Raw genomic sequence first — 13,867 nt, 5'->3', positions numbered from 1 at the left:
TGGTTAAAGGTTATAGTCAAAGAGAAGGAATTGATTTCAAAGAAACCTTCTCACCTGTGTCGACCAAGGACTCTTTTAGAGTGATTATGACCATAGTAGCTCATTTTGATTTGGAGCTACATCAGATGGATGTCAAGACAGCTTTCTTGAATGGTGATTTGGATGAGGAGGTGTATATGGAGCAACCTATTGGTTTTGTAGAAGTTGGAAAGAAAGATTTAGTTTGCAAGCTCAATAAGTCCATTTATGGTCTTAAACAGGCTTCGAGGCAGTGGTATCTGAAGTTTGATAAGATTATCACCCAAAATGGCTTTAAAGAAAATACAGTTGACAGATGCATATATTTGAGGGTCAGTGGGAGTAGTTACATATTTCTTGTTTTATATGTTGATGATATACTACTCGCATCAAATGATCCTGACTTGTTGATTGAGACAAAGCACATGTTGTCAACCCATTTTGACATGAAGGATCTTGGTGAGGCTTCTTATGTCTTGGGCATAAAGATTCTTCGTGATAGGGCTAATGGAGTGCTTAAATTGTCTCAAAGAGCATATATTGAAAGGATATTGAAGAGGTTCAATATGCACAACTGTAAATCTACTAAAGCGCCAATTGTGAAGGGTGATAAATTTTCAAAGGCTCAGTGTCCTCAAAATGATGATGAGAGAGAGGAAATGAAGACCATTCCTTATTCATCTGTGGTGGGCAGCCTTATGTATGCTCAAGTATGTACACGCCCTGATATTGCTTTTGTTGTGGGCATGTTGGGAAGGTACTTGAGCAATCCTGGAAGTCAACATTGGAAAGCAGCTAAGAAGGTCCTTAGGTATTTGCAAGGAACTAAGGACTTAATGTTGACATATCAACGCACCAGCTTACTTGATGTAGTTGGGTTTTGTGATGCTGATTTTGTTGGCTGCATAGATGATAAGAAATCCACTACGGGCTATATTTTTATGATGGCAGGAGGAACTGTATCTTGGAAAAGTGTCAAGCAGACACTTACAGCATCCTCAACTATGGAGGCAGAGTATGTGGCATGTTATGAGGCTTGTTGTCATGCTATGTGGATGCGGAATTTTGTTTCAGATTTAGGAGTTGTTGACTCCATTTCTAGACCGCTGAAATTATTTTGTGATAATTCCGCAGCTGTTGCTTTCTCCAAGAACACTAGGAGTATTTCTCACTCCAAACATATTGATGTAAAGTTCTATTTTGTTAAGGAGAAAGTGGCAGAGTCTCTTATTGATATTGAACACATGTCCACAAAAAGTATGTTGGCGGATCCATTAACAAAAGGCTTACCCATAATTGCGTTTCAGGAACATGTATCTCAAATGGGGTTGTTGGAAGCCTAGGTTGTATTAAGTTAGTGGGAGCCAATTTTTGGTATTGTAATACTATGTTATTGTTGAAAGGATTGCGATTATTGTACATTTCCCTATGAATCAAGCAATGAAGCATATATGATTGCTTTTGATTATTTATTTTTTGATGAGATTCTATGGGACATTGATTTATGATTATGTATATGTTGTGATGTTTGATTATGTAGTCCAAGTGGGAGAATTGTTGGAATTTTTATGTGTGGACTTACATAATTAATTTGATAATATCATAAATCAGTGTTAATTTATTTTTGCATTGTGGTCCATAATGGGACTGGACACATATTGTTACTTGATTTTATATGGGCTCACCCTAATTCACTTGACTGGCCCATTAAGTCATATATATATATTGCACATTACACATTTTAATTGGACGACTTGACTTAATGGGCCAGTCAAGTGAATTAGGGTGAGCCCATATAAAATCAAGCAACAATATGTGTCCAGTCCCATTATGGACCACAATGCAAAAATAAATTAACACTGATTTATGATATTATCAAATTAATTATGTAAGTCCACACATAAAAATTCCAACACTTCTATCATATTTGTAGTTTCTACCAAATCAGACTCAGGAGACAATTATTCCTTTGCCCCCTCTGCATGCCTCTTAATGTATTACCTCTGCTTTGTGTGTTGGTAAGCCTACCATCAATCTGCAGAACATAAACCATTGTTAAAGTGCTGAGACATATGCTAAACTGAAAGGTTTGAGTATTTGCTAGAATTTCATGTCATGGAAAGATATCATCAAGCAGGGCCATTTGAAAGTTTTACCGGTGTGGAAACTTTTTAATAATGGCCTCATCAAGATCAAAAGGCCTGTTTGTGACTGCAAGTACCATCACTCTCTCTATTTCCTTTGTGCCCAATCCAACCAAATTCTCCATATATTCCTGTTTCAGGTTAAGTAATCTGCTATCAGCCCATTTCAGAAGAAGAGAGAGCAAGAATATTGAATATATAAATCATAAGGTGATTCAGAGGTAAACATAATGTAATATTCTTGTTGCTGAAAGTAGAAAATGTGAACACCTCTACTGGTGTGGCGGTGTCTGGCCTTTGCTGACCGGCTCAGGCCTCAGCAACCCAAGTATCTCCAATTGCTTTCAAGAGCCTCCAATATCATCCTGGAGCTGATAAACACAGTGAATTCAGGAATGACACCTACTACCTCTCCACAAAATAAAGCTGCAAGGAACCTAAGTACGCTCCATTTTTGGATTATGAGGGGTTTCACTGGAAGCATGAGAGAGAAAATGAGAAAAAAAAAAGGTGAAAGGCCAAAAAAAGTTGTAAGCTCAACAACCTTTTTCAACCACCATTCTCTAATTTTATTGGGAAAAATTATGTTTAAGTGATAAAACCTAAAGTAATAGTTAGAATGACTAAATGGTGTTTGTTTTTTTACTGAATGGAAAAGTCAAAATATTTTACTTTTTTTATTCAGTTAAAAGTAATCTGTTGACATCATCCAACGTAATTAAAGTAAACTTGTTATCAATAAATTCAGTTTAATTATGTTTGATGATATCAATAAGTTATTTTTAACTGAATAAAAAAAGTTAAATATTTTAGTTTTTTCTATTCAACCAAAAAACAAATACCACCAAGTGTGGTAACAAACTAACAATAGCCCTGTGTGGAGTAAAAATGTCAAGAATGCCCTTACTTTTAGGTTTTACATCTTAGAAATAGTTTTCTCATTTTATTTCTCTACAAATGATTTCCATGATTCATTACAAAAATTCTACAAGTAGACACTAACTTCCAACAGAGACTACTTTCATTAATATCATAGGAAACTTCCTGGTGCTTTCGGGGTTATGCTGAGCATTTAGAACTGAAAGAGCCTAGCTACTTGATACTGCCAGAAATGCAATACCAACCAACAAATGACCTAACAAAATTAATAGCTACTTAATATAGCAAGTCTCTCCTATGAAGGCTGAACCGCCTCCCTCCCGGAGGCATCGGCCCCTTGGGTGGGGGTGGGGGGGTCGTGGTGAGGCTCCCTCACTTCTCTCCACAACTCCATGAGGCTAAGGGAATCTCAATTTCAGATGTGGAACAAGCTTAAACTCTTTAAAAGCACTCTCACTCGATACACTCTCTTAGATGTATTCATAAAAAAAAAAATGCAGAATAACCCAACACACCAAAACCGTGGTGTTAAATGTTTGTCAAATTTTCTGAAAACTGGTACCATCCTAAAGAGTTCAACATCAATATTCCTTTGGTATCTATAAATGTTCAATACATATCTTTCAACATCACATACAAATGGAGATCTATGCTGATATCACATATGTTTTGAACCATAATTTTTATAACCAATTCTTTAGTGTAGTGTCATACTAGTACTCTTGTCGAAATGAAGATAAGAATTCCAGATGTAAGGACTTGCTATTCATCTTTTTCAAACTCTGGCAGAAAATGACCCTCAAGACAGGAGCTTCCATCGAGAAACCCAAATGCATCTTCACATATCCAAATCTGGGTGGGAGTAGTTAGAATTGTGTAAAGAATTTTTGTATATTTGTTTGTGGCTTAGTAAGGTTAGGTGAGCCTACAATATTTTAGAGTTTTCATGAACCCCCGAGGACCGGTCTTTTTAGAGATTGTCTGTAAATAGATTTTGGGTATCAAGCACTTAAAAGTGTATTTAAAAGAAATTGCTTTTAGTTAATATTTTTCAATTAAAATGTTTAAATGTTTTCGTTCAATCCTCTTATTGATTGTTCATGGTCAGGCCAAGAAAAGAAACCACAGATTTTAATCTTTTCACAAATTTCTACAACCCCGAGCCAAAAAAAATGGAAGCAAAAATATAATTACGGACTTCTAATTATATAAATATTATTTATTTTAGGTTCTAAAGATTTTCATAGCTTTAAAACGCGTCTATATGTATAACACAATGTTGTTCCCTATTTAAAATATTACAATCACCCTCCATAAAGACACAATATCATCGACGTATCTCATGGGATTTGTGTGGTCAAACAAATTCTTATACCGAAGTTGGAGATTGACTATGATACCCTTTGACCCACTCTGACTTGTATAGGTGTTGTCTACTTTAAACTCGAAGAACTCTCATGGTTTTAAAATATATTTATATAATTAAGACAATTATATAGATGTGAAATATCATAATCATCTAGCATACAAATTTCCGATAATGATAAATAAATGAGATCTTTTGTATAATACCAAATATAGAAAAGCAATATATTTTTTATTTGAAAAAAAAATATTAAAAATAGAAACATGTGAATTTTAAGAGATCTAATATATAATTAGATACATATAATTTATGATCAATTAAATATTCTTATAAATTATAATAAACTTAGTTTATAGGATAATAACAAGTATATGGATATACTTGCAAAAATTAAACAAGAAGCATTTACGCGGGAAGTGTTTGGACTCAAAGTATTTTTAGTAAAAATATTATCAGAAGAATCATACATCAAGTATTTTTTTTTAAAAAAAATATTATAAGTGATTTTTCATATTTTAAGAAGTGTTTTTTAAATTTTGTCATACACCTAACTATTTTTTAAAAACACTTTTAAGATTAAAAATATTTCTTAAAATCATTGTCAAATAAACTTTCAATGTTTTCTAAATTTTATTACACGTCTAGTTCTTTATCAAAAACACTTTTGCAAGTAAAAGTGTTTCCTAAAGCCCCTACCAAACACAATCTATATCACCAACCTATTAGTTGCAACTATTTGGCCACACCAAGGCCAAATTTACATTTGTTGGAAATGAAAACCAAATAATATTAAACCATTTGATTGCGAATTTAAAACCAACTGTTTGTTTTATTAATTTTCTCATCAGGCAAACAAACAAGGATGGAAAAAGATAACAAAGCAAGTAGATAATCACTTAGGAATTAGAAACATATCAGACGATCTTCTTCATTTAGCTGTTGGTTGACACATTGTTCAGACTGAAGCCTGTGAGAAAACCAAAGAATTGAGGATTGAATTTTCAATATTTGATTTATTTGAAATCCCACTTCGATTATTTTGGTAAAAATATTTTTATTTTATACTTTTTGTAATTAAAATCAATAAAGAATATTTTTAGTACTGGTAAATTATTAAAAAAAGAAAATATAGATTTTATTTTTATTATTTTATATATTAGCAAATGATGATCAGATGATATCGAAAGAAATCCCTCCCATTTGTATTACCTTTCTTGTCATTAATTTCTAGTTTGGCAGAAATGCCACACCATATCCATATCACCATTTACAGCTTCAATGCTGTTTTAATATATAATCTTTGTATGAAGACCATGGAAAACTTTTTCAAAGTTCATCCACAGACCCAGAAAGATGCTAGTGATGAAGAAACTTAATCCCCCACGTCTTCTATTACTCTTATCGGTTGTCATCTTTGCTTGTCTGATTCTGTTTCGTTCTTTTAATTCAGCCCCAGGGAATGGGCAATCCTTGCTTGGAAAGGATCAATCTGTAAGATATCCGTCTTTCTATTGATTTTCTTGGGGTTTCTTTCTCTTTTTTCTTTGTTTGTTTGGTACATGATGATCAACTCGACTCTGTATACAAGTAATTCTAAAGGCCCAATATGTGAATAGAACTTACAACAGAGGAAAACTGATGTTTGTATTGTGTTTTGCCAGAATATAGATCCTCCCAAGTTGGTTGAATTGTTAAGGAAAGCATCAATGCCGGACAGAACTGTCATACTGACCATACTAGACCAAGCCTGGGCGAGGCCAGGCTCTGTTCTCGAACTCTTCCTTGAGAGCTTCAAAGTTGGTGTTGGAACCAAGAAGCTCTTGAATCACTTAGTGATTGTCACTACTGATGATCAAGCCTTTCAATATTGCAAGGCCATGCATCCCCATTGCTTCCCCCTTCCGACCCCAGAAGACTTCGTTGCCAGGAAGCCATTGATGCATCCAGATCGCTCTAAGTTTGGTCGGAGAACCATCAGATTATTGGGTGAAGTCGATGAATTGGGTTACAATTTTGTTTTCACGGTAAGTTCTTTTGTTGCTCATGGACTCATCTCAACTCACTGGTGATTTGTGAGTATTGCATTGAACTTTGGCTGCAGGATGCGGATGTGATGTGGCTCAAGAATCCATTTCTGTACGTTGACCCTATTCAAGACCTCACGATTGCGTGTGAGGTCTATACAGGTGACCCAAAAAGTACAAGCAACAAGGCAGATAGAGGATTCTTTTTTGTGAAATCTACTGATATTTCAGTCGAGTTTTTGAAATATTGGGAGGTGGCAATGGTTCTGCATCCCGACCATGATGCTCAATCCGTATTGGAGATGATCAAAGAGGATGAGGTTGCCCAATTCAGGTTGAGAGTGCGGATTAAATATCTGGACACAGTTCATTTCAGTGGCTTTTGTCAGCCAAACAAGGATATGAGGCAGGTGCATACCATGCATGCAAACTGCTGTGAGGATTTGGAGAGCAAGGTCCATGATCTGAGGCTTGTTCTTGATGATTGGAGAAACTCGATGACCAGTCTTTCGACTCCGGGTTCTTCATGGAGAGTTCCAAGCAAATGTAAGGAGAAATAGAATAATTCCCTATCCCAAACTCAACCCATATGTGTTTTCCTTGGAAGATTTGGCTTGCAAAGAACATCAATTAGAACACAAGAATATGTCACATAAGAGTGAAACCTCTTTGTGATGACTCACTCCCTTCCTATGATAAATATTGTTCAATTGTTCAATTATCAAATAGGGCCTAAATACCTGGCATCATTCCCAGTTTATCCGTGCGACCTGCTATGAAAGCTCCCTTCTTAATCCCATTTCATGTGAAAAGGTAAACTCAGTTACCCATTGTTTCCTTCATTGGCCCATTTATATTCATAAAAGCCTTCCCATCTTGGCAAGGGCCATTTATGTTCACAAAAGCCTTCCCATCTGGTTCCCCTTGCCAATTGGGACAAGAAGAGATTTGACTATTTCTCCCACCCAAACATCCAACCCTATTTCCAATGGCAATTGCCTTATTCTACCTCAGGAAGATAAATCAGAACCACCCTGCAGTACAAGTGCTTTGCATTCAAATTCTGGATGAAAGCTACAAACTTTATAGTGCAAAAAGAAAAAAAGGAGTCATTTACTGGGCATATTAAAGAACATGAGTCTCCAATGACACTTTCATGAACCAACTGCCTGTCACAAAGCCACAATTAAAAAGGAAACCAACAAGGGAAAAAGGAGAGCCAAGGGCAGTCAAAAAGGAAGTTCTCCTTCAGGAACTTCCCAGTTATCTTCTTCGTCATCATCCTTCTTGTTCTTGGAGCCTTCTTGCTTGCTATCTTGTGTTGAAAATCTTGATTGGGGGCGCCTGGTGACAAAGTCGAACAGACAAGCAGTAAATAATCATTGCCAATGGAGATCTAACAAACGAATTTCCTAAGGCTATATTTGGTTCTCATAAAATATTAAGAAAAAAAAATGTTAAGGAAAATGATTTTCTCATATTTGGTCTTATTATGGAAAATACGAAATGAAGTCAAATATAATCAAAATTAGTAACAAACTTATATGCTTTTAAATTATTTAATTTTCATATAGAAGAGTTAAATAAGTTGAATAAGTTTGAAATAGGATATGAAAATAATTCATAAACTTCAAATCTATTTTTTATTTTCCTTCAATTTTTCTTTCTTTCTACTTTTCCTCTTTATTTTCTTTCTCTTGCATTTTCCCTCAACTTTCCGGGAACCAAACACAACCCAAGTGCTGACTTAGTTGTTTCATCTCATTGGACCAAAATAACCTACATTGGAATCCAATATGGAAACAAAAAGTTTAATCAAGCAACCCAGGGAAGCAAAAGCTAAAAGGCCTGGATATAGGTATGTCACCCGGAAAACTTTAACCTACACATAATCATATGGACAAATCCATCAATGTATTGTGGTCAAGGTAGAAAATGGCAGCCCCCATTGCAGGTGAAGGTGCAAATTTGAAATGGTTAATTTCACCAAATCAAGATTGCTACAATTTTCCTCTCTGGCCTCATTCTAGCTCCAACCCAATGTAAAACACAATTGCTCTATTCAATTTTCATGGTACATGCAACATCATCTTCAATACTCAGAAAAAAAATAAAGGGAATTTTCAGAGATAACAGCTATGAAATCAAAATAGCCTAACAGTAAAACCACAATGTTCAAGCAAAATCTTCAAAAAATCACCAGATTAAACTACTGGTGATAATAGGAAGCAATTCTTCAACCAAAGAGAGTACCCCAAAAACAGAATTCTTCCATGGAAAAAGATATTGCAATCAGATATACAGAATCAGAAGAAAGCACATGGTAAGAAACATGAAATGTAACCAGAAAGCACAATTTCCTTAAAGGCCTAGTTTAACATTTGGTTGCTGAGATAATGTCCGGAGAACAATTAAATTTCGATTACAAGGGATTCAAGAAAACGAAAACCTAGCGTCAATTGAACCTTATCTTAATACAACTATACGCCTAAGTTAAAGTGAATGTTTCATGTTAACACTCAAAAAGTTATTATCTTTTCCTCGATATTCTCAGCCACCAAACAAAGAAAAAGAGAGACAAAAAGAAAGAGAACCCAAACCTTCTTCGATTACGCTTAGCAGCCTCGCGGGTCTTGCGCTTCTTCTCATCCTGCTTATTCTCAAAGAACCTTCTGCGCTTGCACTCTTGAATAACACCAGCCCTCATCACCTCTCTCCTGAACCGGTTCAGGAGCTTCTCCTCCGGCTCATTGTCTTCCACAATAACCTGAACATTGTAGGCCGATTTGAAGAAAAGGGTGTTGGAGTATGCAAGAGATGGGCACACAACGGCCATCAAATCGGAGGAAGAAGAGTGCTGAAGCAGCCCATCTCTGGGTGTCCGAGCGTCGAATTGGGAGGGGGGCGGTGCTGAAACGGAAAGGGTGGGAAGAGGATCAGCGTGGGGAGAAGGAGAGATGAAATTGGGAGGCGGGGTTTTGGGGAGGGGTGGTTTAGAGGGAAGGATGAAGGAGAGGAAGTTGGAGATTGAAGAAGATGATGAGGCAGCCATGGACGAGGTTTGTGGTCTTTTGGGTTTGAACTTTATCCCTTGTTTATGAGGGGAAGAGTGAGGAGTCAGACGAGTCAGACCCGTTGGACCTAAATTATTTTATAAATAACTTATTTAGTATTTAAAATTATTTTTAATTTTTAAAAATAAAAATAAATTATTTTTCTATTCTTTTTTCATTTTTAAATAAATAATAATTTTTTTAATTTTTATAGTTTATTTTTTAATTTTCGGTAAATGTTCATTTCTCTCAACATTACTTCTTAATATCTTTTCAAAAATAATACTTTTAATCGATAAATAATTGTTTTCAGTTTTCACTCAATTTAAAATCTTGGGAATAAATAAATTTTTATTTATCTTATAAGATGATAATAGATTTCAAATTTCGTAAATATGAAGAGATATCATATTAATTTATTTCTTAAATTAAATATATATTATATTTAACTTGTTAGAAAATTTTGAGAAAACATTTAATTTTTTCCTAAATTAAATTAAATTGTTAATTTATAACTAATTAATATAAATGATTTTTCATTATAATAATCATTATTGAATTTAATATAGAACAATAGTTATTTTATATTAAAAAAATTATTTCTTAATTATAAATGGGAAAAAATAATTTATTTTTAAATTAATTAATTTAAAAATGGAGAACAAAATTTTTTTTAATCTATATTTAATTTATATAAAATAGTACTTAATTTTATATGACATGGACATCTCTATCTACGAAAATTGGAGGGGGGAAATTAATAGCCTTCTATTAATTAAATGAATAAAAATGAAAACATAAATTATCATCCATTTTTTCATATAGAAAAACTTATATCATCTCTAAATAATAAATTTTTTAACTGAAATTATTATGACAAGAATTGAATACCCATTCAAGAAAAAAAAAATTTAACTTAGATTTTGGAAACCATATTGATGCAAAACAATGATTTTTTTTTTTATTGAATGTATTAAGAACAAAAATTAAAATTGTGATGAATTTTTTAAGAGAATCATTATCTAAATCAAGTCACTCTTTTTTTCCATTAATAGATTTCAGTAATAAGATTTAAATTTGCACTTGAAAAAACAATGGATATTTGTATTTTTGAAAAATAAAAATAAAAAGTGAAATAAGAAATATAAAGATTTTTCCCTATTCAAATAAATAAGAAAAACATTTTTTTTTCTTTAAGAAAGTAAGAAAGATGTTCTTCTCTTTACAAAAATAGAAAAATGTTCTTTCCTTTCAAAGAAATAAAAAGATTTCCTCTCTTGTTTATCACAAAAAAGGTATCTGATAAACTTATATCATGATTCTCTACTTTATTACCTTTGACTTTCTATTTTCACTTACTTTTTTTCGAATGTATAAATATGTACAATCTTGTGAGTGTTTAGCTAGGTTGGTAATTCCGGACAAAATTCCTAAGTGTCCCCTAACTCGGCTTTCCTATTCTTATTCGGACTACTTGATTTTGAAGATTAAGACTTTGCTAAGAAGCCGAGGTATGTAGTCGAGTGTGGAGTGATTAGATGAGAATCAACCCGGTTTTTAATCTTTAAATGTGTTAGAAAGTTGGGAAAAATGGTTTTTAGTGCAAGGCTTTCATTCCCCTATTTCTGGATCAATCCAGGTGTAAGGGTGGATCAATCCAACTAATGTTTTTTTTTTTATCAAATCTTAGTCATTAGATTTAGGGCTTCTTTTTACACTTTAAAAATCAATCTTCTCTCATTTTCTGGTGAGAAAGACTGCATAAAAAGTGGGGAGAGCAGCCACACTCCTAGTGTTCTTCATTTTCCCATTTTTGTTTTCCTATTTTGGGGTTTTTGATTGCAAAGAAAATCCACTTCTCTTAATGTTTTCCAAACTAGTTTTTAATAGATTTTCTTGAGCAATAAATGGGTTGATTCATTCCTTCATTCACATCTCAATCTCTCATTCTATTTGGGTTTGGGTACATACCCATTTTCTTCTTGTGCGGATTCAAGAAGAGGTCGAGATTGAGCTTGGTGCGGACTCCAAGTGTGCTCCGAAAGAAGAAGGGAGAAGCTGAAAATGAAGGTACTAGTCAAGTAGTCCGTGAAGGATTGGTTGGCTTGAGCTAGGTAAAACCTTGTACTCAATTTTTATTCTTCATAGTGGAGTTTTTCAATCGATGATAGGTCCGTGGTTTTTTATCTCTTTGGAGGTTTTCCACGTTAAAATCCGGTGTTCATTATCTCTTTCTCTCACTCTACATTTTGATTTATTTTTTAGGAGTGTTAAAGCATTTACATGTAATTTGCATTGATAAATTATTGGGAGAGTGTTGATGCATACATTCTTACTTGTGGATGTTATGATTTGTTGAAAAGTTATTGGAAGAAAAGTTTCTTGACATTAAGATAGTCTAAGGTTATGTAATATTTGTTGAGAGAATTTCAAAATTGTTATAAAAGACCTATTCACCCCCCCTCCCCCCCCCCCCCCCCCCCCTCCCCCCTCTAGGTGTATTCCATTATTGAGATTCATCGCATCTAGATGAATTTCAACATCCAGAACCCAAGATAAATAGTTTTTGCTCGAAATATCGAAAGCAACAAATTCAAATTTTGCAATGAAAATTATATATATAGAATAATATTAATCAAAAAAAAATTCAATTATCATAATAAACTATTAATAAAATGTTTTAACAATATTTCAAGTAAATAATATCTAAAAAATATAATAACCTAGAATTTATCAATTATAAATATGAAATAGGAATTAAAACCTAATATATATATATATATTTCTTTTTATAGCTTGGGGCTATGATTATTTTATGTATATTTGTGCATGACTTCGAGTTATGAACTTTCATTATATAGATTTGTACATAACTTCAAACTATGATCATTTATTTATTTATTTTATATCTTGTGACTATATAATATTGTTTGGTATAACTTTCAGTTATACCGTATAATTAAAAATAAATAATTAGGGATCATATACATAATTTTTGGTCATGCATTTGTAATTTTATAATTTTTTTTCCCTTAACTTTTGATTATAGGGATTGCACATATCTTTCATAACTTTTGGTTATAGGGATTGCACATATTTTTCATAACTTCTAGTTATGAATTTACCCTATAATTTAAAATTTATCCCATAACTTTTGGTTATAGGGATTGTATATATTTTTCAGAACTTCTGGTTATGAATTTACCCTATAATTTATAATTTATCCCATAACTTCTGGTCATAGGGATTATACATATTTTTCATAACTTCTGGTTATGAATTCACCCTATAATTTATAATTTAAGTTATGGGATTGTACATATTTATGCATTCGAATAAAATAAATGAAAATAGAGAGTTAAATGGTAATAAAGTAGAAAATTATTATATAAATTTATCACATACCTTTTTATGAGAAAGAAGAGAGAAAGTCTTTCTATTTCTCTGAAGAGAAAAACATCTTTCTATTTTTCTAAAGAGAATAACGTCTTTCTTATTTCTTTGAATAGAGAAGAAAGCAAAAAAGAGATAATATAATGCATGAGAAAACTCAATAAAATTTCATTAGGGGTATCTCTTTTTATAGGGAGTTACAAAATATATTTATGGATTATCATCCACAAGTTACCATAGTGGTACAAAATCTCATATTTTATAACATTATTATTATTATTATTATTATAAGAAGAAGAAAAAGAAATTTGGGTAATATATTTAACTTTTCAAAAATGCTTTTTAAAATCAAACAATAATTTTAGATATAAACATGATTTAAAACTTAACCAAAAAAAATGGAGTTAAAATATGACAAAAATTGGATTAGGAAATTAATGCAAAGTAATATTTCTCCTAATTTCTTATATTAGTCATCCAAAAATTTTACCAACCATAAATACACACTGTGTTAGAAAACCACACTGCACACACTGGTTAGTTCATAAGAAAATAAAAGAAAACTGAAGAAAAAAAAACAGAGAATTAAGGAAGAAGATTAGACCGAGTCTTGTGGAAAACACAATCTCCTTAAAACAGATTCGCCTTCTCCACAGGTGCTTTGAGAATCGCAAGGCGTCTGTCTCCCAGGATAAAACGATCTTCGAATGGCAGCAACAGCACTCTGTAGCCACTCCGGCGAACTGGAAATTGTTCAACTCTATCACGGACACGGAAGGAAGGAATTCTTCAACACTCTGACAATACTCCAAAGTTTTTCTATATTTTTTTTTTGGAAGAAAGTCTACCACTATTTATAGACTTCAAGGAGGGAAAAACACAGACAGGTTCAGAAAGCCAAAATGAATTTGGCTTCTTGAGACTCTTAGAATCTGGAAAAATGAATGAATTTACTTAATTCAATGGATTTACTTAATTTCATTCATCCCC

At 33.0% G+C, this 13,867-nt stretch overlaps 2 protein-coding genes and 1 long non-coding RNA gene across 3 annotated transcripts; 1 reads left to right on the top strand and 2 right to left on the bottom strand.

The window, feature by feature from the left end:
• Positions 1–1,824: 1,824 nt before the first annotated feature.
• Positions 1,825–2,663, bottom strand: LOC104881650 (uncharacterized). The gene is made up of 3 exons (XR_787609.3): positions 2,433–2,663; positions 2,175–2,293; positions 1,825–2,053 (listed from the first exon to the last, which is right to left on the bottom strand). It is a non-coding gene; the product is annotated as an uncharacterized LOC104881650 (long non-coding RNA).
• A 2,961-nt stretch (positions 2,664–5,624) lies between these two features.
• On the top strand, positions 5,625–7,191 carry LOC100249826 (uncharacterized protein At4g15970). The gene is made up of 3 exons (XM_010662462.3): positions 5,625–5,898; positions 6,069–6,431; positions 6,509–7,191. Exons 1-3 carry the CDS (start codon positions 5,761–5,763, stop codon positions 6,989–6,991), a joined length of 984 nt encoding a protein of 327 aa, XP_010660764.1. The 5' UTR covers positions 5,625–5,760; the 3' UTR covers positions 6,992–7,191.
• Positions 7,192–7,450: 259 nt separating this feature from the next.
• Positions 7,451–9,568, bottom strand: LOC100241260 (small ribosomal subunit protein bS21c). The gene is made up of 2 exons (XM_002268692.4): positions 9,032–9,568; positions 7,451–7,775 (listed from the first exon to the last, which is right to left on the bottom strand). The coding sequence occupies exons 1-2, from the start codon at positions 9,481–9,483 to the stop codon at positions 7,661–7,663; spliced, it is 567 nt and encodes a 188-aa protein (XP_002268728.3). The 5' UTR covers positions 9,484–9,568; the 3' UTR covers positions 7,451–7,660.
• Between the last annotated feature and the right edge of the window lie 4,299 nt (positions 9,569–13,867).

This window comes from Vitis vinifera, chromosome 14, assembly GCF_030704535.1.
Source record: "Vitis vinifera cultivar Pinot Noir 40024 chromosome 14, ASM3070453v1".
NCBI lineage: Eukaryota > Viridiplantae > Streptophyta > Magnoliopsida > Vitales > Vitaceae > Vitis > Vitis vinifera.
Note: the sequence above shows the minus strand (reverse complement) of the source record. Positions and strands in the feature narration are given on the sequence as shown.

Excerpts from the sequence above, each read along its gene's own strand:
- LOC100249826 (XM_010662462.3), top strand. The coding sequence starts at position 5,761 with ATGCTAGTGATGAAGAAACTTAATCCCCCACGTCTTCTATTACTCTTA. Across the intron at positions 5,899-6,068 it reads TGCTTGGAAAGGATCAATCT|AATATAGATCCTCCCAAGTT; the intron begins GTAAGATATCCG and ends GTGTTTTGCCAG. Across the intron at positions 6,432-6,508 it reads GTTACAATTTTGTTTTCACG|GATGCGGATGTGATGTGGCT; the intron begins GTAAGTTCTTTT and ends CTTTGGCTGCAG.
- LOC100241260 (XM_002268692.4), bottom strand. The coding sequence starts at position 9,483 with ATGGCTGCCTCATCATCTTCTTCAATCTCCAACTTCCTCTCCTTCATC. Across the intron at positions 7,776-9,031 it reads GCTAAGCGTAATCGAAGAAG|GCGCCCCCAATCAAGATTTT; the intron begins GTTTGGGTTCTC and ends CTTTGTCACCAG.